The following is a 22,779-nucleotide window of genomic DNA, read 5'->3' as shown; positions in this document are numbered from 1 at the left end:
CCGGCTCCCTGCAGCGCATTCCCCGGCCCGGCTCCCGCAGCGCATTCCCCAATCCCCAGCCCGGCTCCCGCAGGACATTCCCCGGCCCGGCTCCCGCAGCACATTCCCCAATCCCCATCCCGGCTCCCCACAGCGCATTCCCCGGCCCGGCTCCCTACAGCACATTCCCCAATCCCTAGCCCGGCTCCCGCAGCGCATTCCCCAGCCCGGCTCCCTACAGCACATTCCCCAATCCCCAGCCCGGCTCCCACAGCGCATTCCCCGGCCCGGCTCCCTACAGCACATTCCCCAATCCCCAGCCCGGCTCCCGCAGCACATTCCCCGGCCCGGCTCCCCACAGTGCATTCCCCAATCCCCAGCCCGGCTCCCGCACCGCATTCCCCGGCCCGGCTCCCCGCACCGCATTCCCCAATCCCCAGCCTGGCTCCCGCAGCACATTCCCCGGCCCGGCTCCCCACAGTGCATTCCCCAATCCCCAGCCCGGCTCCCGCACCGCATTCCCCGGCCCGGCTCCCCGCAGCGCATTCCCCAATCCCCAGCCTGGCTCCCGCAGCGCATTCCCCGGCCCGGCTCTCTGCAGCGCATTCCCCAATCCCTGGCCCAGCTCCCGCAGCGCATTCCCCAATCCCTGGCCCGGCTCCCGCAGCGCATTCCCCAGCCCGGCTCCCACAGCACATTCCCCAATCCCCAGCCCGGCTCCCACAGCACATTCCCCAATCCCCAGCCTGGCTCCCTGCAGCGCATTCCCCGGCCCGGCTCCCGCAGCGCATTCCCCAATCCCCAGCCCGGCTCCCCACAGCACATTCCCCAATCCCCAGCCCGGCTCCCGCAGCACATTCCCCAATCCCCAGCCCGGCTCCCCACAGCACATTCCCCAATCCCCGGCCCAGCTCCCGCAGCACATTCCCCGGCCCGGCTCCCTGCAGCGCATTCCCCAATCCCCGGCCCGGCTCCCTACAGCACATTCCCCAATCCCTAGCCCGGCTCCCGCAGCGCATTCCCCGGCCCGGCTCCCGCAGCGCATTCCCCGGCCCGGCTCCCGCAGCGCATTCCCCGGCCCGGCTCCCTACAGCACATTCCCCAATCCCCAGCCCGGCTCCCGCAGCACATTCCCCGGCCCGGCTCCCCGCAGCGCATTCCCCGGCCCGGCTCCCGCAGCGCATTCCCCAATCCCCAGCCTGGCTCCCGCAGCGCATTCCCCAATCCCCGGCCCGGCTCTCTGCAGCGCATTCCCCAATCCCCGGCCCGGCTCCCGCAGCACATTCCCCGGCCCGGCTCCCCACAGCGCATTCCCCGGCCCGGCTCCCCACAGCAGCGGCAGGATGTCTATGTACAGAATGTAAACTGGCCCCTGCTCATGTGTTTGGTTTGGGGCATTGGCTGCTTCCAGGGGTTACCCTGCCCCAGCGGCCTGTGCACTGAATGAGGCAGAGCTCCGGGGGGCGCTGAGCACTGGCATTACAGGCAGTGTCACACGACGTCTGCCCAAGGGGGCCAAGGTCGTGCTCAGATACAGGCAGCTTCATTCTGCCCGTGCCCATTTTGCCGCCCTGGCCCCATTCCGTCCACACGTCATTCTGTGGATTATGGCACCGCCTGGGAGCCCCAGCCGCGGCCCAGGCCCCCGCTGCGTTTGGTGCTGCACAAACCCAGAACAAAGAGCCCGTCCCTGCCCCCAAAGAGGTTCCGGCCCAAGGCCAGGAGGAGAGACTCCAGCCGGACACAGGCAGCCCCGTGGGTGCGTCAGGCGCCCTGCGCCCGGGCATTTCACCCATCGCAGGGTCACCAGCTGAGCCAGGTGCCTCCGCGGTGCCTCCAGCTCCGCCAAGCGACGCGGCTTCGTGCCAGCCCCCGGCTGGACTCCGTCCCTGCTCACCCCGGCTGCGGCGCGGCGCCAGAGGCGCTGATCCATAAACTACACGTGCCAGGGCAGCCCAAGCTCCCCTGCCCACCTCCAGGGCAGCAGCCCGGCCCAACAGGCGGCCAATCGCTGCCACTGCCCCGGGCAACACATTACGCAGGCAGAGCAGCCGGGACAGGCTCTGGCAGCGGGGAGGGGCCCTGAGCGCTGCACTTCCCGCGCGGCTGGGCTCGGAGCGGCAGGGCGAGGACAGACCAGCCCTGCGAGGTAGGAGAGGGCTGGAAAGCGGCTGCCAAGGTGGGGGGAGCTTTGGGGGAATGGGTAACAGGTGGCATCTGCTTGTGCACATACGTGTGTGTGTGAGTGTGTGTGTGTGTGTGATGATGCCTATCGAGTGACATGGTGTGTGCGTGTGTGTGCGTGTGCATGTATGTGAGTGTGCCTCTGTATGTGTGTGATGACGCCTGTCGAGTGACAACAGTGTGTGTGTGTGTGTGTGTGTGTGTGTGTGTGTGTGTGTGTGTGAGATGATGCCTGTCAAGTGACGTGGGTGTGGGTGTGTGAGAGTGAGTGTGTGTGAGAGAGAGATGCCTGTCGAGTGAGACGGTGTGTGTGTGTGTGTGTGTGTATGTGTGTGTGTGATTATGCCCATCGGGTGACATGGTGTGTGCGTGTGTGCGTGTGTGTGTGTGATTATGCCCGACGGGTGACATGGTGTGTGCGTGTGTGTGTGTGTGTGTGTGTGTGTGATTATGCCCATTGGGTGACATGGGGTGTGCGTGTGTGTGTGTGATTATGCCTGTTGAGTGACGTGGTGTGTGTGTGTTTGATGATGCCTGTTGAGTGACAAGGGTGTGTGTGTGTATGAAAATGCCTGTCGGGTGACATGGTGTGTGTGTGATGCCTGTCAAGTGACATGGTGTGGGGGGGTGTGCGCACACACATGTGTGTGTGTGTGTGTGTGTGATGACACCTGTCAAGTGACAATGGTGTGTGTGTGTGTGTGTGTGCGTGTGTGAGATGATGCCTGTCAAGTGACGTGGGTGTGGGTGTGTGAGAGTGAGTGTGTGTGAGAGAGAGAGATGACGCCTGTCAAGTGAGATGGTGTGTGTGTGTGTGTGTGAGTATGCCCGTTGGGTGACATGGTGTGTGCGTGTGTGTGTGATTATGCCCATCGGGTGACATGGTGTGTGTGTGTGTGTGTGCATGTGTATGTGATGCCTGTCAAGTGACATGGTGTGGGTGTGGGTGTGCACACAGGTGTGTGTGTGTGTGTGTGATGACAAGTGACACAGGGGTGGTGTGCATGTGTGTGTGTCTGTGTGATTATGCCAGATGAGTGACATGGTGTGTGAGAGAGAGAGAGAGAGAGAGAGAGAGAGAGAGAGAGAGAGGATGCCTGTTGGGTGACATGGTGTGTGCGTGTGTGAGTGTGCGTGTGTGATGACGCCTGTCAAGTGACATGGTGTGTGTGTGTGTGTGTGTGTGATGACGCCTGTCGAGTGACATTGTGTGTGTGTAATGATGATGATGTCTGTCAGGTGATATGGTGAGTGTGTGCGTGTGTGTGTATGATGATGATGCCTGTCAGGTGATATGGTGTGTGTGTGCGTGTGTGTGTGATGATGATGCCTGTCGGGTGACATGGTGTGTGCGTGTGTGTGTGTGTGTGTGTATGATGATGATGCCTGTCAGGTGATATGGTGAGTGTGTGCGTGTGTGTGTGTGTGATGATGATGATGCCTGTCGGGTGACATGGTGTGTGCGTGTGTGTGTGTGTATGATGATGATGCCTGTCAGGTGATATGGTGTGTGTGTGCGTGTGTGTGTGTGATGATGATGCTTGTCGGGTGACATGGTGTGTGCGTGTGTGTGTGTGTGTATGATGATGATGCCTGTCAGGTGATATGGTGTGTGTGTGTGTGTGTGTGTGTGTGTGATGACGCCTGTCAAGTGACATGGTGTGTGTGTGTGTGATGACGCCTGTCGAGTGACATTGTGTGTGTGTAATGATGATGATGTCTGTCAGGTGATATGGTGTGTGTGTGCGTGTGTGTGTGTATGATGATGATGCCTGTCAGGTGATATGGTGTGTGTGTGCGTGTGTGTGTGTGATGATGATGCTTGTCGGGTGACATGGTGTGTGCGTATGCATGTGCATCTGTGTGTGTGTGTGATGACGCCTGTCAGCTGACATGACATGTGTGTGAGTGTGTGAGTGTGATGACGCCTGCTGAGTGACATGGTGTGTGTGTGTGATGATGCCTGTCAGGTGATATGGGGTGTGTGTGTGCGTGCATGGGTGTGTGATGACGCCTGTCGGGTGACCTAGGGTGTGTGTGGTGATGCCTGTCGGAGGACCGGCATTGCAGCCATTTGTCCCATGGGCAGAGCCCCAGGTCACAGCAGGACACCAGCCCTGTGTGGTGATCCGTGTGAGTGCACAGGGCACAAGGTGCCGGGAGGAGCCCGGCAGAGCCCTCCCGCACGGGGACCCTCTCGTGCTCACACCGCCGCACACACCCCTGGGGGACGGACACTGGGGCTGATAGCCGGACACGTCCCCCGGGGAAGGGGAGACCCGCATTGCTTGGGGCCTTAAGTGACCCCAGGAAGCCCGGCCCGCCCCGGGGGAGGAAGAGATGAGCCGCCCCTCTGAGCTCTGGCTCTGCAGGGGTTTAGCTCCACCCCCCAGGCCGGGGCAGCTGAGTGACAGGACTGTACTGCTGGCCCCATGCATTGCCCCAGCTGGCCCAGGGGCTGGACTCGGCCTCGGGCCAGTCAGATCCTGGGGCCCAGCCCCCCCCCCCCTCTCCCCCTCCGAGGGACCCAGCTATGTCCGTCGAGTGCAGGATCAGACTGAGCAGGCAGAGAACGGGGGGTGCACAGTGGGGAGGGGAGGTCTTGCCCCCCCTTGGGTCACATCCAGTGGGAGGGATTGCGGGGGGCAGGTGGAAGCTGGCAATCATGTGCTGCCTGGGGGAGGGCTTCCACACGCACCCTGGCTCCCTCCACGGGGAGAAGGACACCCCCCACTCCTGGCCCAGCCCCTCGTGCGAGGCGCTGCAGAAACACAGATCAAAGCCGCCAGCCGGGGTGTAAGACAGGAGCTAGAGACAGACCGAGCCCTGGGGCAGCCCACGGAGACTGGGCAGCTGCGGCCTCGGCCAGCGTTGCAATAAGGGTTCATTGATCGCTAGATCACTCGGCCGCTCCTAACCCCCAGTAACAGACTCGCAGCCCCAGGGCCGTGCCGGGCGTCACTGGAATCCCTCCGTGCCCCTTCCCAGAGCGCCGGAGCAGGCCGGAAAGGAGGGTTAATCTCGGCCAGTCCCGGCCGCTGGCTCCGGTCAGCCCCGTGAGCAGGTCGGGCCAAAGGCCGGACCTTGCCCCAGGCATCCGGTGCTGAGCGTAGCGACTCCCTGGGGAGCTGCCGGGAGCCCATGAGCTGGAGTTAAAGCCTAACCTGGCCGTGGTCACTTATTACAGCGCAGAGCAGTGAAGTGTGTCCTGGCTCCGAGCGCTTGGAGATCCCCCCGGGGCGCTGCCAGGCAGCTGGGAAACCAGCAGTCCCAGCTCCGTGTCCCCAGGGCAGGGCCGGGCTGGCCCCAGCGCCCCTTCCAGTCCCAGGCTGGGGGCTGATGGAAATACTAGCTAGAGAGGCCCCTCCCGGGCGCTGGGTGCCCTGGCCCAGCGAGCACTGCCGGGAGCTCCCCGCACGGCTCCGAGAACGGCTCAGCCGGGACCTGGCCCCTGCAAAGCCCATTTCTGCCCAAGCAGCCTCTCAGCCAGTCAGCACCCGCACAGCAAACCCAGCTGTGGGGAGGAGATCACGGCAGCCTGGCCCGGTGTCTGCCACAGGCAGAGAACAGCAGGGACCCGGGGGCACCGGTCCCCCGAGGCTCCCCAATGGCAGGGAATGTCCCAGTGAGCTACACCCAGTTAACCCTGGCACGTGACCCGCACGCTGCGGGGGAAGGCGAATCCCTGACCGGGGGAAATTCCTTCCCAAGCCCCTGTGTGGAGTTCAGGGCAGACCCTGGGCACAGGAGCAAGGATCAGGTAGCCAAGCACCACAGAGACGAGGCTCGGGGCCGCCCAGTGTCCCAGCTCCGCGCTGGCCCTACGGGGACTCCAGCAGCGCTGAGGTCCTGTACCGGCCAAGCTGCGCTTTTACCGCTGGCTATTCCACCGAATGACGCCAGCGGCAGCGTTGCTGCGATACGCACATTCGCACTAGAGGGTCCCCGTCATGGCGCTGCCCATCGGGGCTCACACCCCACCACGCCCCGCTGGGCAGGGCTGTGCCAGAGATGGCTGTAGTGCAGACACAGGCTGGGCCTCTAGGGAGGCACTCGGGAGCCGTCTCCAGCTTGTCTCCAGAGCCCCGTGTGCTCCGTGGAGGCTGCGGGTCTCCCCGAACCCCGTGACTCCAGGAGCTGGCGCTTTAAGGAAAACAGCGTGAGACTGCCAAGACACTCTCCAGCTGGCGACGCTGCACAAGTCTTTCTGATCCGCTGGGGACGCCACGGGCGCAAAGGGCAGGGGGCAGCCTGGCCAGGCCTGCTGGCTCCTTGCTGTGGGTGACACTGCTCAGCCCTGCTCTGCGTTGTGCTGCCCCCCCCCCAGCATTGGGTGTCAATGGGGGGGGGCACAGACACCCCACGGGAGGCACAGGATTCCTGTGCAGATCAGCTGCCTCTCTCCCTGCCTCGGGTGCTCTGCAGCCCCGTAACCCCCAGCATCCCCGGCAAGGCTTCGTTGGGTGTCAGAGCCGTTTGCCGGTGCCTGGGCTCAGCGATCCATGGACAGCCAAACAGGCCTGGCCGCACCGGGGCCTCGCTCCGGGTCTCGCACCAGAGTCTCTCAGGTACAAACCTTCCCCGAAGCTGCGGCCAGCGCAGCCCCCTGCTGCGGCCTGCGGGGGGGGTTAGTGCCCTGACGGAGCCGGGGCTGCAGAGGGGCCCGTGACCCCCTACCCCTCTGCCTCCTCCCCTCAGCCCTCCTGCAGCTCCTCCGTCCCCATCTGCCCCTCCCCCCAGGATCCTTCCCTCTCGCCTCTCTCAGCTGCCCCCCCCCCCACCTCCCAGATCCTTCTCCAGAGACACGTCACCTCCACCCTCCCCAGCCCTCGCACCCCAGCCCCTGCTGCTCCCTCCTGTGCCTGGCGCCTGGCCCCGAGCAGCGGGCCTGAAGGGACTGGCACCAGGGCAGGGTCCAAGCTTCACCCAGTCTGTCTGGCCGGCGCAGTCTCAGCGGCATCTGCCCCCTGTGTGCTGGGCCAGGCCGGGTCCTTCGCCCACAGCTCCCAGCCCGCGGCACCGAGCCCTGAGCTGGCAGAGGGGCTTGTGGGCAAGGGCCAGGCCTGGGGGGCGGCTCCCTGCTGTGCCTGCTGGCTGGGTCCCAGGGAGGGCGAGGGGGACGAGCTCTGGAGATGGAGACGAGTGGGGCGAGGCGGGCAGAGCCTCCTCCTGCGCTGGGAGGGTCCTGCCGGGACGCCCCTGGGGGAGCCAACAGCTCAGCTGGGCCAGGAAACTCTGCTAGGCCCTGAGAGCCGCAGGAGAGGGGCAGCTGGCATGGTCTGAGCCAGCCCCCTGCCCAGCCCCACCACGGGGAGCGGCTCTGGCTCCGGCTATGCTACCACCAGGGATCGCTCTTACAATGCGGCTTGGTCAGAACCGAGCTTCAGCCACGTACTGGAGCGTTGGGTTCCCCCTCCCGCCCCCAGCTCCAGCGCTGTCCGGGGCGTCGGGAGCACAGACAGCTCGCTGACCATGGCTGGCTCCTGAGCCGGGCTCCATGTTCCTCACTGACTGGTGACGCTGTAGAGGAGGAAACTGAGGCACAGAACGAGACAGGACCATGCCCAGAGTCACACAGGGAGTCACCAGCAGAGACAGGCTTAGACGCCAGGAGTCCTGCTGCCGAATCCAGCGCTGTGCCCACTAGACCTCACAGCCTCTCTGGGCAGGTGTCGTAAGTGCCAAAGGAGAGGCCCAGGCCCAGTCCCTGCCGGCCGGGCTGCTGCTGCGGGATGTTTCACAGCAGGAGCAAAGGGCGCGTGGTGGGGACAGCCTAGTGCCGAGGGTCCCGCTGCTGACAGCCGTGGGCCTGCCCCAGGATACAGCAGGCTGGGCAGTTAAGAACCCGGCCAGGCGGGCAGAGGGGCCTGAGGCCTGGTCTGCTACTCAGCAAAGGGCCCATCCGCGTCCTGTACCAGCAAGTGTGTGTGTGTGTGCATGTGTGTGTGTGCCTCTGGGTGTGTGCATGCACACGTGTCTGGCTGTGTGTGTACTTGCATGTTTCCCTTGGGGGGGGTGTGCGCTGCACATGCTGTGTGTGTCCGTGTGTTGGGGTGTGCGTGCATCCCTGGGACTGGGCTTCCCAAGGCTATTCCCACTGGGACGCTCGCTGCTTGTTGCTGCTTTGGGGGAGCGGGGGGAGGTAGAGCATGGCACGCAGGCAGGAGGAGGTGGTGCTGGGGGTTACCCCGGCTTCAGGGGGGGGCAGGGCGTGGCGCACAGATGGGAGGAGGTGATGGTGGGGGTTACCCCGGCTTGGGGGGGGCAGGGCGTGGCGCACAGATGGGAGGAGGTGATGGTGGGGGTTACCCCGGCTGGGGGGGGGCAGGGCGTGGCGCACAGATGGGAGGAGGTGATGGTGGGGGTTACCCCGGCTTGTGGGGGGGCAGGGCGTGGCGCACAGATGGGAGGAGGTGATGGTGGGGGTTACCTTGGCTTTGGGGGCGGCAGGGGGTTACCCGGCTTTGGGGTCACATCCAGGCTTCTGCGCTGGCTTTCCAGAGAGAGCCCGTCCTGCCCCCGTGCTGGGCCCGCTGCTCTGGTTTAATGCCCCCCTCTCTGTTGGCTCTCAGGCCCGGCGCGCCAGCGGAAGCCATGGTGCTGGTGGTTCACGTCCTCGCCTGCCTCCTGGGCACAGGCTCGTGGGTGGCCATCAACGGCATGTGGGTGGAGCTGCCCCTCATTGTGCCCCGGGTCCCGGAGGGCTGGTACCTGCCGTCCTACCTCACGGTGCTGATCCAGTTCGCCAACGTGGGGCCGCTCTTCGTCACCCTCATGCACCACTTCCGGCCCGGGCGGCTCAGTGAGCCCGGCACCATCTACACCATCATCAGCCTCGGGGCGCTGGCCTGCGTCCTGCTGGCCTTCTTCTGGCAGGAGACCAGCGTGGTGGGGGGCACTGCCCGCAGCACCGCCCTCCTCGTCCTCCTCTTCTTCCTCTCCCTGGTGGACTGCACCTCCTCCGTCACCTTCCTGCCCTTCATGCTGCGGTTCCGGGCCCGGTACCTGACCACCTACTTCGTGGGCGAGGGGCTGAGCGGCCTGGTGCCCGGCCTGGTGGCCCTGGCCCAGGGGGTGGGGGTGGCCCGGTGCGTGAATGGCAGCTTGGCGGGGAACGCCTCGGGCCCGGGGCTGCAGGTGGAGTACCAGCCGGCCCGGTTCTCCGTTCGCCTCTTCTTCCTCTTCCTTGGCGGCATGATGGGCCTGTGCCTCGCCGCCTTCGTCCTGCTCAACCACCTCCCGGCCGCCCGGCAGGAGCGGGCCAAGGAGCGGTTCCGGGCCCAGGCCCGGGTGGAGGCCGGCTCGGGCCTGCAGGCCGTGGTGGAGGAGCGGCCCATGATCAGCCCCACCGAGAGCCGCCGCCTCAGCGGCTACTTCGGCACCGGCACGTACTCCTGGCCCCAGGTGGCCTACATCTTCCTGGTGCTGGCCTGGGTCAACGCGCTGACCAACGCCGTGCTGCCCGCGGTGCAGTCCTACTCCTGCCTGCCCTACGGCAACTCGGCCTACCACCTCTCAGCCACGCTGGCCGCCATGGCCAACCCGCTGGCCTGCTTCATCGGCATGTTCCTGCCCAACAGGTGGGCGTCCTGGCAGCCACGCAGACGTGCTGCTCCCCCAGCTGGGGGCCGCCCCACATCCTGGGCAGGCCTCCGCCAACGGAGCTGCCCCTCAATGGCACCAGGAGCACCGGGCCGGGCAGCTGCAGGAGCTGAGTTTAATGCCCCTGCTGCAGAGGGTGCCAGCATGGTCCAGGGTCACCGAGGGGGCTGGGGCAGGCGGGTATCACGGGGGGGAGTAGGGGCTGGGGTCACTGGGGGTCAGGGCTGGGGGGCTGGGGCAGGCAGGTATCATGTGGGGGGCACGGCCTGGAGGTCTGGGGTTAGGGGTGGGGTCACTGGGGGTCAGGGCCTGGGGGTCTGGGGCACGCTGGGGGAGCTGGGGGAGGTGGGTATCATGGGGGGTCAGGGCGTGGGGGTCTGGGGCAGGCTGGGGTCACTGGGGGTCAGGGCGTGGGGGAGCTGGGGCAGGTTGGAGGAGCTGGGGGTCATGGCGTGAAGGTCTGGGGCAGGCTGGGGGAGCTGGGGGTCAGGGCCTGGAGCAGGTGGGGCAGGTTGGAGGAGCTGGGGGTCATGGCATGGGGGTCTGGGGCAGGCTGGGGGAGCTGGGGGTCAGGGCCTGGGGAGCTGGGGCAGGTGGGTATCATGGGGGGTCAGGGCCTGGGGGTCTGGGGCAGGCTGGAGGAGCTGAGGGTCAGGGCCTGGAGGTCTAGGGCAGGCTGGGAGTCAGGGCGTGGGGGTCTGGGGGAGCTGGGGCAGGTGGGTATCATGGGGGGTCAGGGCCTGGGGGTCTGGGGCAGGCTGGAGGAGCTGGGGGTCAGGGCCTGGGGGAGCTGGGACAGGTGGGTATCATGGGAGGTCAGGGCGTGGGGGTCTGAGGCAGGCTGGGGGAGCTGGGGGTCAGGGCGTGGGGGTCTGGGGGAGCTGGGGCAGGTGGGTATCATGGGGGTCAGGGCGTGGGGGTCTGAGGCAGGCTGGGGGAGCTGGGGGTCAGGGCGTGGGGGTCTGGGGCAGGCTGGAGGAGCTGGGGGTCAGGGCCTGGGGGTCTGGGGCAGGCTGGAGGAGCTGGGGGTCAGGGCCTGGGGGTCTGGGGGAGCTGGGGGTCAGGGCCTGGGGGAGCTGGGGCAGACGGGTATCACGGGGGGGGGCAGGAGCTGGGGTCACGGTGGCTAAATGCCGCGTCTCCCGTCACCAGCCGGTGCTTTGCCCCCAGGGGTTTGCTGACGCTCGGGCTCCTGGCCGCGGCGGGCTCCGGGTTCGGCTGCTACATCATGGCCATGGCGGTGCTCAGCCCGTGCCCGCCCCTGCTGCACAGCTACGCCGGGGTGACGCTCATCGTAAGTCAGCGCAAGCCCCGGGCCCCGGCCCTCTGCCCTTCGGCCAAGGGATTCCCGACTCCGCCCGGGTCCCTGGCGTCCCACTGCCTCCTGCCCCAGGCCCTGGGTGAGGTCCCTGCTTGGTGCCCTCTGTAGGGCCGCGGGGGGAGGCCAGGGCTGGGGCTGCCTGACGTGCCGCGCTCTCCCCTGCCCAGGTGCTGAGCTGGGTTCTCTTCGTGGGCTCGCTGTCCTACGTGAAGCTGATGATCGGTATGATCCTGCGGGACGAGGGGCACAGCGCCCTGGTGTGGTGCGGGGCCGTGGTGCAGCTGGGCTCCATGCTGGGGGCCCTCACCATGTTCCCGCTGGTCAGCGTCTACAGCCTCTTCCGCTCCGGAGACGCCTGCACCACCCGCTGCCCCAGCTGAGCCGCGCAGACCCGCCGCGGCCTCCAGCCCGGGGGACTCTGGGCTTCCCCGGGCTCCCAGCTCAGCCCTTGGACCACTAGTCCTACTGGCCCAGCACCGCCGCCCTCTGCTGGATGAAATCAGAACTGCGCCAGCCAGCATCATCAGCCCTGTACTGCTGTCAGCTACCGGTGATTCTCCATTGGCTCGAGTCGGTGCGCCTGGGCTGAGGAGCTGGAGGTTTTGACCTTTGTACTTGTTGTCACTGGGATGCAGGGAGTGGGCAGTGTCCAGTGCAGAGCTAACTCGCATGGCCTAGAAGGCCACAGATGTGTTTGTTCCCCTCAGGTTATTACACTGTGCCCACCACCCCGGCATCCTGGCCCCTGGGGACAATTCTAAGCACTGAGCAAGAGCCTCTCCAGTAACCCCCTGGTAGATCAGCATTATGCCCCTTTTACATGTGGGGAAACTGAGGCACTGGGAGGGGACGGGACTTGCCCAAGGTCACCCAGCAAGTCAGTGGCTGAGATGGGACTAGAACCCAGGCGTCCTGCCACCCGCTGCTGTGCAGGATGACAGGAGCAGCCCAGTGCCGTCAGAGATCCCCATCACCTGGGCTGCGCTCGTTCACCTGCTGAGCCGCCTGGTAAAAGCTGCTCCAGGGAACAACCCCCCCCCCCCCCCCAAGGGGATGTGAAACATCCGAGCCAGGGTGGGCTGAACGCTGCTCCCCGGCCAGCTGTCCTCGCTCAGCCTGTCCTGAATGGCCAGTGGGGGGACAGTGTGGCGTGGCCTCCCTGCTTAGACTAAAGGTCACCAGGAGTGATGTGTATGAAACCCGCGCGTCATGGTGTTTGTCCCCTCTAGCGGCTGGGCCACAGAGGATAAGAGCCTACTGCTGCCGCCGCAGTACGTGACCAGAGTGACTCCTCTAGCTCAAACAGCACAACTCTGTGCCGTGAGCCCGAAGGGCCCCAGTTCTAATCCTGCTGCCTACGTGTGCCCGAAACATTCCCTGGCTGGCAGCCTGCCCCCCTGTGGGGACTAGCACCAGGCTGCTCCTAGTGCAGGTTCTAGGAAGGGGTGGGGTGGGGGACCCCAACAGCCCCCAGGTGTGGCATTAATCCCTGGGTGGAGGTTTGGCTCCCATTCTGTGTCTTGCCTGCAGGCCAGCCACAGGTTCCCAAACAAGCTCCCCGGGGGGGGGGGTGATTCAAAGGGGGTTCCCTGGGGTGCTGCAACCTGGCACTGTGGCTTACCAGCCGGGGCACCGTCTCACAGAGCGAGGCTGTGGCAAGCTGCAAACCCCTCCAGGTCCTGCACTCACCCAGCCATCCACAGGCGGGGACACACCCAGCTGAGTTACATGACTGCTTCTCACAGCAGAGAGACCCCAGAGCTGCACCATCCTGCCCTGACCAGCGTCGGTTTATAACCCAGGCCGCCCCTCCCTCAATGTGGAGAGGACATGCACCAGTTTCTGCATACTAAGCAGAAGTTTGCCCGGCACTTCAAGCAAAATACACAGTTTTAGTTAAAATGTAAAACCCGTTTATTAACTCCAGAACGATCCATTTTAAGTGGAAGGCAGAACAGGACAGAGATGGTTACCAAAGAAAAGAAAATAAGGGCCCAGTGTAAATTCTATAAACTAAAGAGGATTTGAATCAAGCAATGTCCTCACCCCACTGCGGTTACAGTCCTTAACACACAGACTTCCCTCCTGACGTCTGAACCAGTGTCCTCCAATGAGCTTCATCTTCTCGCCATCCCTAGGGTTACCATATCTCAAAAATAAAAAAAGAGGACCCTCCACGGGCCCTGGCCCCGCCCATTTCCCCACCCCTAGCCCCGCCCCAGCCCCGCCCCTCCCCACCCTAACTCCGCCCCCTCCTCCCTTCCACTCCCAGCCAGGGGGAAAGGGCTGCCCCAGTGCTACCGGCTTCAGGGTTTGCCGGGCAGCCCCCAGACCCTGCGCCCCCAGCCGGCGCTTACCCAGCGCAGCTGGAGCCCGGGAGGGGAAGCGCCCAGCCGGGGGCGCAGGGTCTGGAGGCTGCCCAGCAAACCGTGAAGCCGGTAGCGCTCGGGCTTTGGGCAGCCCCTATGCCTCCAGACCCTGCGCCCCCAGCCGGGCACTTCCCCTCCGGGGCTCAGGCGGCGCAGGGTCTGGAGGCACGGGGGCTGCCCAAAGCCGGTAGCGCTCGGGCAGCCCGGCTCTTAAACAGAGCCGAAGAGTCGGGGAGGAGCAGAGCTGCCATTTTCCCGGACATGTTCGGCTTTTTGGCAATTCCCCCCGGACGGGGGTTTGACTGCTGAAAAGCCGGACATGTCCGGGAAAAAGAGGACATATGGTAACCCTAGGGCCATCCCGGTTGTTTCCAGTGTAGGTGGGGGAGGAGAAAGGCCCCTCATGCTGCAGCTTGGCCCATGTGCCTGGCAGACGCTAGCCCAGGCATGTCCTGGGGAGCCCCGAGTCACAGTGACTGATCAGTTCCCATTGTGTGGTGCTTGCTTAGTTGAGTCACACAGTTGATTAGCAGGCGGTCATTGGCCAACACCCACCTGGGCCACTAGGAAACATACAGCATGTTCTAGTAACACTCCTCCAGCACGATCTCATCACTTCAGACATAGCCATTGGGAGCCGACCTGTGGGTTTCAGCAGCTCAGGACTTTTCACGGCATGCTTTGTATGGCCTAGCACAGCCCCATGGGCCTGATGAATGTGGGGTCACAGGCTGACATTCGGAGGTACAGTGTGTCACGGGAAGCGAGGGCAGCCAATGCGAAGGCTTTGGGGGCGACTCTGCCTGAAGAGACCCGGCTCCCCTTCCCCTACAGGGATCTAAGGGGCAGACGTGAGTGGCCCAGGCGTGGCCTGGCAGCAGGTGAGGGGGTCCTGCAGGGCGTGGCGTAGCCAGGTGGCGAGAACAAAGGCACCACCCGCTGCGGTGCTTGTACTCACCCGGGTCTTCGGCGGCACCGCGGCGGCGGGACCTTCACTCGCTCCGCGGGGCTTTGGCAGCGGGTGCTTCGGTGCCGCCGAAGACACCCGGAGCTAGTGAAGGGCCCACCGCCGAAGACCCGGAGCGCCGCCCCGTCAGTAAAAGTGCCGCAGCAGGTGGCACCTTTTTGTGTGAGTGAGTTAAAAAGGCGCCACTTTGGGGGAATGTGCTCCCCCCCAGCTACGCCACTGCGTGGAGCCCAGGGAGCAGGTGGCACCCAGAGCCCAAGAATCCGCCTCGCCTCCCGCTCTCACCCACGCATGTCTGGGGGCTGTGAGCTCTGCAGATGGTTACAGGCAAGGAACCACGGCTCACCAGTTGGGATTGCGAAACCTCCACTTCTATTGTTTTGCCTCGTCGGGCCCCACTTCTCCAGTGCTTAGCTGTAGGGGCTGGCTGGTTCTGCCTGTTGCCTGGCGAATCTTGCAAGGTGCAAATCAGCTGAGGTGGTGGGGTCTGAAGGGGGTAGGACTGGTGAGAAATATTGTGTTGTGTTTTTAAATGACTGGTGAGGGCACAGCTAAGCTGGACTCTGGTTTCACTGTATAAACCGGGGGCCAAAAGGAAGTTCTTTGGGACCCAGCCCAGGATCAGAGCTGCCAGATCTCAGCACCCAGCCAATGCCACCGGGCAGAGGCCCGGGTGACCTGAGCCTGCCTGGCCAGCAGGGATGTCTCCTGGCAAGCGGTGAGCACTGTGTGCTCATCGGGTTTGGTAACTGTGAATAACTAGAGGTGAAGGCTATTGCTGTGTGAGGTGCTATCACTGGGGAAAAGCCCCACAAAACCCACAGAAGATTACGCCCTGAGCCCTAGGAACTGGGTAACAGGGGGGTGGGGCCTAAATGAACCAGGTTATGCCTTGAGCCCACGGAAGGGTAAAGGTGGGGTACCCTAGGGTATGCGGGTAACAGGGACCTGCCCACGTCCTCAGGGCGCGGTCAGTGTCTTCAGCCAGAGATGGGGGACGGGGGATGACATATGAGGGAGGGGGAGCCTGTGGGGGCCCGCCAGGCGGTGCAGGAGCGGAGAGGGGTTCAGCCGCTCAGAGTGGGAGACCCTAGAGAAACACAAAGCAGCCCCGTCAATCATCTCCAGCCACAAGCACGCCCACTCCTGTGCAGGGGCGAGGGGCAGCCAGGCAAGGGGGAGAGGGACTAGATTGCAGCTTGGCTGGCTCAGGACCATCGCCCATCAGCCGGACCCACCTCCAGCCCAGGCTGGCCCTGCAGTGCCGGTGGGGAGGGGGGTGTCCTTGGCATGAGACCTTCACCCCCAAGGCAGGAATGGCTCGGAGCAGGGCCAATGGGACATGGAACCTGTCACCACAACAGCCCCACAACATTCCCGTCCTAGGTCCCACAGGTCAGACCCATCCCTGCCTTCTGTGGGGCAGAGACACCCCCCAGTGGGCACAGAGCCCCCAGAGACTCCCCAAAACCTGAGGCATTGGCCAGTGCTCAGGTGACTGACTGGGGCATACGGAAAGCTCCTTTGCTGGGGTGAAATGACACCACGGGGCAGAGGTGGCTGGCATGGGGGGATGGTGCAGGACAGGGCTGGGCTCCCGGGCGCTCACTGCCCGGCCAGTGCAGTGCCAGGCGCTCTGGGACAGGGCTGGATGAAACCCACCCACCCCGAGAGCCCATGCAGGGGAGGCTTAGGGACGCTACCCCCAATTCCTCCACTAGATGGCAGCATCGCCAAGGGGACCACGAGCCTGAGCCCTGGCTGTGGGGGGGGGTCAGGCCCACGGAGTCCTGGCACTGCTGGGGAGGGGTCAGGCCCAGGGGGTCTCAGCACCGCTGGGGGGGGGGGGTCAGGCCCAGGGGGGTCTCATCACTGCTGGGGGGGGGGGTCAGGCCCACGGGGTCGTGGCACTGCTGGGGGGGCGGGTGACGAGTGGGACTGTTCTTAATGTTTCCTCTGAATTCTGTGTGGGTGCCTCAGTTTCCCCTATGCATTTCTTAAGTCTCTAGGTGGTGGGGAAAGGCCAGTTTGCATAAATCACTGACACTCTGTCTCCCTGGCAACAAATGGCCAGGGCCCCTTCCCCCCCTGCAAGGAAATAGCTAAAGGTGAACAAAGAGATCAGGTGACCTCCTGGCCCAGGAAAGAGACAAAGCCCGGAGAAGGAGGGGCTGGAGGGGGTTTGAGAGTTGGAGCTACCTGGGGACTAGGAGTGAGGGCAGACGTGGGTGTCTGGCTCTCTGAACCCCATAATGGACCCGGCCGAGGGGTCCCATTCGCCGCTGTACCTACAAGCTCTGTTTTAGACCGTGTTCCTGTCATCTAATAAACCTCTGTTTTACTGGCTGGCTGAGAGTCACGTCTGACTGCGAAGTGGGGGTGCAGGACCCTCTGGCTGCCCCAGGACCCCGCCGGGGCAGACTCGCGGTGGGAAGCGCACAGAGGGGCATATGCTGAATGCTCCCAGGAGAGACCCAGGAGGTGAAGCCGTGTGAGCTTCTTGCCCTGAAGACAGCCTGCTCCGAGGGAGAGGAGGCTCCCCAAAGTCCTGATTGGCTTTGTGGGGAGCAGTTCCAGAGCATTGCCCGGGGACTCCGTGACAGGGGGTCAGGCCCAGGGGGGTCTCATCACTGCTGGGGGGGGTCAGGCCCACGGGGTCGTGGCACTGCTGGGGGGGGTCAGGCCCACGGGGTCTCGTCACTGCTGGGGGGGGGTCAGGCCCACGGGGTCGTGGCACTGCTGGGGGCGGGGTCAGGCCCATGGGGTCTCAGCACCGCTCGGGGAGGGGTCAGGCCCACGAGGTCGTGGCACTGCTGAGGGGGGGTCAGGCCCACGGGGTCTCATCACTGCTTGGGGAGGGGTCAGGCCCACGGGGTCGTGGCACTGCTGGGGGGGGTCAGGCCCACGGGGTCGTGGCACTGCTGGGGGGGGTCAGGCCCACGGGGTCTCGTCACTGCTGGGGGGGGTCAGGCCCACGGGGTCGTGGCACTGCTGGGGGCGGGGTCAGGCCCACAGGGTCTCGTCACTGCTGGGGGGGGTCAGGCCCACGGGGTCTCGTCACTGCTGGGGGGGGTCAGGCCCACGGGGTCGTGGCACTGCTGGGGGCGGGGTCAGGCCCACAGGGTCTCATCACTGCTGGGGGGGGGTCAGGCCCACGGGGTCTCGTCACTGCTGGGGGGGGTCAGGCCCACGGGGTCGTGGCACTGCTGAGGGGGGGTCAGGCCCAGGGGGTCTCAGCACCGCTCAGGGGTGGGGGTCAAGCACCCAAATCAATACCCATTTTTGGAGCTGTGGCCTTGGTGAGCAGGCACACAAGATGATCAGTCAGGGACCCAGGCCAGGCCTCCAGCCGGGACCCCCCGTCCAGCAGTGGGTGCCGCCTGCTGCTCGCTGGAGACAGCGAAATCATCCAGGACGTGTAGGGCTGGCTGTGGGGCTCTTGTGGCCGTGGGGCTCTTTCTGCAGGGCTCTGCTTTGGCCTTTGAAATGGGCCAGCTCCCACCACACAGACTCATTGTAACAGAATCATTCCCTGGGGGGAGGGGGGGGGTTTGCTGCGAGGCCGCTGTCCTCAGCTTCCAGTCCAAGCCCCCGGCCTGAACGTCTTAGACCAGCCATGGCCCCTGGGATTCCAGCCAAGTGCAGCCTAGTCCCTGGCTGGGGGGTGCCCAGGCAAGCGGCTTCCCTCCTCGGCTTGGTTAGCAGCCCGCAGGGCTGGTTCAGTGGGAATACGAGTGAACAGATTCCTCAGCCCCTGCTGCAATCCCAGCGCCACACGTCATGTGGACACGGACTTGGCCCCAGAAGACCCAGATCCCATGGCCAGACGGGACCAGTGTGACTATCCAGGCCAGAGACCTGCTCCTAGATCATTCCCAGAGCAGAGCTGTCAGAAACACGGCCAGGCTGGATTTTGATCCGGCCAGTGATGGAGAATCCACCAGGACCCTGGGCAAGTTGGTCCAGGGGTGAATTACTGTCACTGCTAAAACGTCACTCCTTGTTTCCAGGCTGAATGTGTCTCGCTTCGACTTCCAGCCACTGGATGGTGTTGGACCTTGTCACAGAGTGTGGGGGAGCCAGGGCCCTGCACCCCCAATTCCTGCGATTCACCGGGACTCTCAGCCAGCCAGTAACACAGAAGGTTTATTAGACAACAGGAACACAGTCCCAAGCAGGGCTTGTAAGTACAACCAGGACCCCTCAGCCAGGTCCCTTTGGGGGGGCAAGGAGCTTAGACCCCAGACTTGGGGTTCCCTGCCTCTTCCCAGCCAGCCCAAACCTGAAAAAAACCCCTCCAGCCGACTCACTCCCCTCCCCCCGGCTCCTCTTGTAGCCTTTGTCCAGTTTTCCAGGCAAAGGTGTCACCTGGCCCCATCTCCCTCCTAACTCAGGTATCCCTCAAATAAAGTCTTCTCCTGCTCTCCCATCCCCCATGCAGACAGTCCAGTAAAACTAGACGACATTCCCAGGTCAGTCCACCCCACTCCCTACTGCGTCACAGACCTTCCTCGGCTAGACTGAAAAGTCCATTCTTACATTTCTGTTCCCCCGACAGGTACTTACAGACTGGGATCAAACACCCGGAACCCTCCCTTTGTTCAGCTAAACAGCTGGAGCTCCCTGATTCTCTCGCTCTAAGGCAGGTTTCTAACCCTTTAATCATTCTCGGGGCTCTTCTCTGACCCTCCCCAATTTACCAACATCCTTCTGGAATTGTGGCCACCAGAACTGGACCCAGGGTCCCAACAGCGCTCGCCCCAGCGCTGAATGCAGAGGTAAAACCTCTCTGTTCCTCCCGGGATTCCCCTGTTTCTACGCTGCAGGATCCCAGTAGCCTCTGGCACACAGCAGAACACCAGGCGCTCACGTTCAGCTGATTATCCACCATCCTGGTCGGAGTCGCTGCTTCCCGGGACAGAGGCCCCCAGCGTGGAAGTACGGCCCTGGTGACTCATGGCTGCGTTCCCGGCCTCCAGGCTGAATTGCTGTAATTCATTTCTTGTGGGAACAAGGCCGCACGCCCTGGCAGATCTCCAGTTGCGGCCGAGCGCAGCCGCCTGTCTGCTCAGCAGCACGGGTCACCGGGAGAGCAATCGCCCGCTGCTCCAGCCTCAGCACTAACCCCACACACAGCAGAGCCTAGTTCCAGGTCATGGGCTCTCTCCTCCCGATCCTCAAAGCCCCCTGCACTGGCCTGGCCCAGTAACCCAAGAAACCCGCCAGGTCCCACGGGGACAGACGGGCAGGCTGAGCGCAGGAGCTGGCTCTTAACCAGGAGCCGAACCCAGGCTGCCCTGGGCCTCGCTGCGCTGAGTGCCACGTGTGGAGCTCAGCTCTAGGCCACAGACACCAGCTCCCGCACGGCTTTCCCGTCCCTCCGACCGCCTCCAGCGCCGTCACCTCCACTCCAGGACGGAGGGCGGACAGGGGACTGTTTGGGACTGGGAGTTGTTCATCGATCACAATGAGAGCAGCTACATCAGCACCAGGACAGACACGACCTGTCACGCCTGCCCCAGCACTGTGCCAGGGGCCGGCAATCAAAGGGGCTGGTTAGTCGCACTCCTGGCGCTGTGCAGAGTGCAGGCACCACATGTGGGGACATGCCCCAGGCTCCAGCAGCTGTGTCCATGTGCTTTGGCATGTGGGGAGCCGGCGTGGGATACACTCCGGGGGGCTGGGACGCGCAGGGAGCCGGCGTAGGATACACCCCAGGGGGCTCTGGCATGCGGGGAGCCGGCGTGGGATATGCACCCCGGGGGGCTGGGGCATGTGGGGAGCTGGCGTGGGAGACGCACTCCGGGGGGCTCGGGCGTGCGGGGAGCCGCTACTTGTCAGTGCCTGCGTGGCTCTGGCTGCTCCCCCGTTAGCCGCAGCTGGGCCCCACTTCTCCAGCAGCCAGAGCCCGGCCTGCGGAACTCCCAGCCGGCTCCCCGTCCACCCCAGCCCCCCGGGGTGTGTATCCCACGCCAGCTCCCTGCATGTCCCAGCCCCCCCGGTGGGGCGTATCCCACACCGGCTCCCCATCCACCCCAGCCCCCCGGGGTGTGTATCCCACGCCAGCTCCCTGCATGTCCCAGCCCCCCCCGGTGGGGCGTATCCCACACCGGCTCCCCATCCACCCCAGCCCCCCGGGGTGTGTATCCCACGCCAGCTCCCTGCATGTCCCAGCCCCCCCGGTGGGGCGTATCCCACACCGGCTCCCCGTCCGCCCCAGCCCCCCCGGGGTGGGTATCCCACACCAGCTCCCTGCATGTCCCAGCCCCCCCGGTGGGGCGTATCCCACACCGGCTCCCCATCCACCCCAGCCCCCCCGGGGTGTGTATCCCACACCAGCTCCCTGCATGTCCCAGCCCCCCCGGTGGGGCGTATCCCACACCGGCTCCCCGTCCGCCCCAGCCCCCCCGGGGTGTGTATCCCACACCAGCTCCCTGCATGTCCCAGCCCCCCCGGTGGGGCGTATCCCACACCGGCTCCCCGTCCGCCCCAGCCCCCCCGGGGTGTGTATCCCACACCAGCTCCCTGCATGTCCCAGCCCCCCCGGTGGGGCGTATCCCACACCGGCTCCCCATCCGCCCCGGCCCCCCGGGGTGCGTGTCCTACGCCGGCTCCCCGCACGCCCTGGTCCCCTGGGGTGCGTGTCCCACGCCGGCCCCCCACACGCCCGGCACCCTGGGGTGCATGTCCCACACTGGATCCCCGCCCGCCCCGGCCCCCGGGGTGCATGTCCCACACTGGCTCCCTGCCCGCCCCGGCCCCCCGGGGTGCTGTGTCCCACACTGGATCCCCGCCCGCCCCGGCCCCCGGGGTGCTGTGTCCCACGCCGGCTCCCCTGAGCAGCAGCTGGGCCCCACTTCTCCAGCAGCCGGACCCGGCCTGCGGAACTCCCGACCACAAGGTGGGGGGGGGGGCGGAGGGATCAGACACGCCCTCTCCACCCCTCCCCACCACCCCCGCCCCGTCGAGCTTCAGGGGCGGGGCCATCTCAGGGCACCGCCCATTCTGCCCACCACTGCGACGGGGGCCTGCGGGCCAATCAGCGAGCGCTATGTAGTAAGGGGGCGGGGCATGGATGCGCCGTCAGAGCTGGGTGGGAGAGAGGCGCCGCCATCCAGGCGGGCCAATCGGCGTTCGCCCTGATTGAGGGGGCGGAGCCTGGGAGCGGGCGGGCCAATCAACGTGCGGGTGAGTGAGGGGCCGGGGTGGCGGCGGCCCGTGGCGGCGGTGGCGGACGCTGACAACGGCGGTCATGGAGCTGCGGCGGACGGTGAGGAGAACTGCGGGCCCCACGCCTGGGCGGGGGCTGCCGGGACCGGACCCCGGGGCCTGGGTCCACCTGGCTGCGGGGCGGGAGGCGGCCGGGGCTGGGGCTGGGGCTGGGACTGGCAGCTCCTCCGCCCGCGGGCTGGCTGCTGGGTTTACGGTATCGCCCCAGCGGGCTGGCTATTGTGTGCATTACGGTACCGCCCCGGTGCTTCCCGCGGGCTGGCTATTGTGTGCATTACGGTACCGCCCCGGTGCTTCTCGCGGGCTGGTTAGTGTGTTTACGGTATCACCCCCCCCGTGCTTCCCGCGGGCTGGCTATTGGGTGCATTACGGTACCCCCCGGCCCGGTGCTTCCCGCGGGCTGGTTAGTGTGTTTACGGTATCACCCCCCCCCCCCCCCCGTGCTTCCCGCGGGCTGGTTAGTGTGTGCATTACGGTACCGCCCCGGTGCTTCCCGCGGACTGGCTATTGTGTGCATTACGGTACCGCCCCGGTGCTTCCCGCGGGCTGGCTATTGTGTGCATTACGGTACCCCCCACCCCTGCTAACCACTTCCAAGGGCTGTATATTGTATGATTACGGTACCCCCCAATCGCCCCGGTGCTGCCCGCGGGCTCGTTATTGGGTGCGTTATTGTACCTCCTCCCCCCCCCCGCCCCCGTGCTTTCCGAGGCCTGGTTATTGGGCGCATTACGGTACCACCCCCGCCCCCTGCTTCCCGAGGGGTCCATTACAATTGGATCCATTACTGTGTGCATTACGGTACCGCCCCCCTTCCCTAGGGCTGGTTGTTATGTGCATTACGGTACACACCCCTCATGGTGCCAGGTTCTGTACCGGCCCGGGGCGCCCACAGCTCTGTGCTGCCAGGTTCCCTCCCGCCCCGTCCTGGCATAGACGCTAGCACGTGGCAGGCACCTCTGTGCCCAGCCAGTGTGGACGGGGGCAGGGGAGGCGGATGTCTGCTCCCGGGCGGTGCAGCCTGATCTGCCCCAGACGTCGCCCCACGTGGCACCGGGGACCCTTGCCAGGCAGGGGCTGGTGTCTCGGAGCGCTCGCTCCCGGGACAGGGGGGGGGAGGGGCCGGT

The 22,779-nt window shown here is 65.2% G+C and overlaps 1 protein-coding gene across 3 annotated transcripts; it reads left to right on the top strand.

Moving 5' to 3' along the window:
* Positions 1-1,374: 1,374 nt before the first annotated feature.
* Positions 1,375-19,355, top strand: LOC101950389 (riboflavin transporter 2-like). 3 transcript variants are annotated; one of them, XR_010598036.1, is made up of 6 exons: positions 1,375-2,128; positions 8,736-9,743; positions 10,936-11,059; positions 11,254-14,199; positions 18,433-18,605; positions 18,981-19,355. XR_010598036.1 is itself a non-coding variant. In XM_005291171.4 (4 exons), exons 2-4 carry the CDS (start codon positions 8,758-8,760, stop codon positions 11,464-11,466), a joined length of 1,323 nt encoding a protein of 440 aa, XP_005291228.2. In that variant the 5' UTR covers positions 1,375-2,128; positions 8,736-8,757; the 3' UTR covers positions 11,467-16,965. The 3 variants fall into 3 exon arrangements, 1 of the variants encoding a protein (XP_005291228.2); XR_010598035.1 differs by having other exon boundaries at positions 11,254-14,336; XM_005291171.4 differs by lacking the exons at positions 18,433-18,605; positions 18,981-19,355 and having other exon boundaries at positions 11,254-16,965.
* The last annotated feature ends 3,424 nt before the right edge of the window (positions 19,356-22,779 follow it).

The sequence above is a fragment of the Chrysemys picta genome, chromosome 2 (genome assembly GCF_011386835.1).
Source record: "Chrysemys picta bellii isolate R12L10 chromosome 2, ASM1138683v2, whole genome shotgun sequence".
NCBI lineage: Eukaryota > Metazoa > Chordata > Testudines > Emydidae > Chrysemys > Chrysemys picta.
This window is presented reverse-complemented; position numbering and strand designations above follow the sequence as displayed.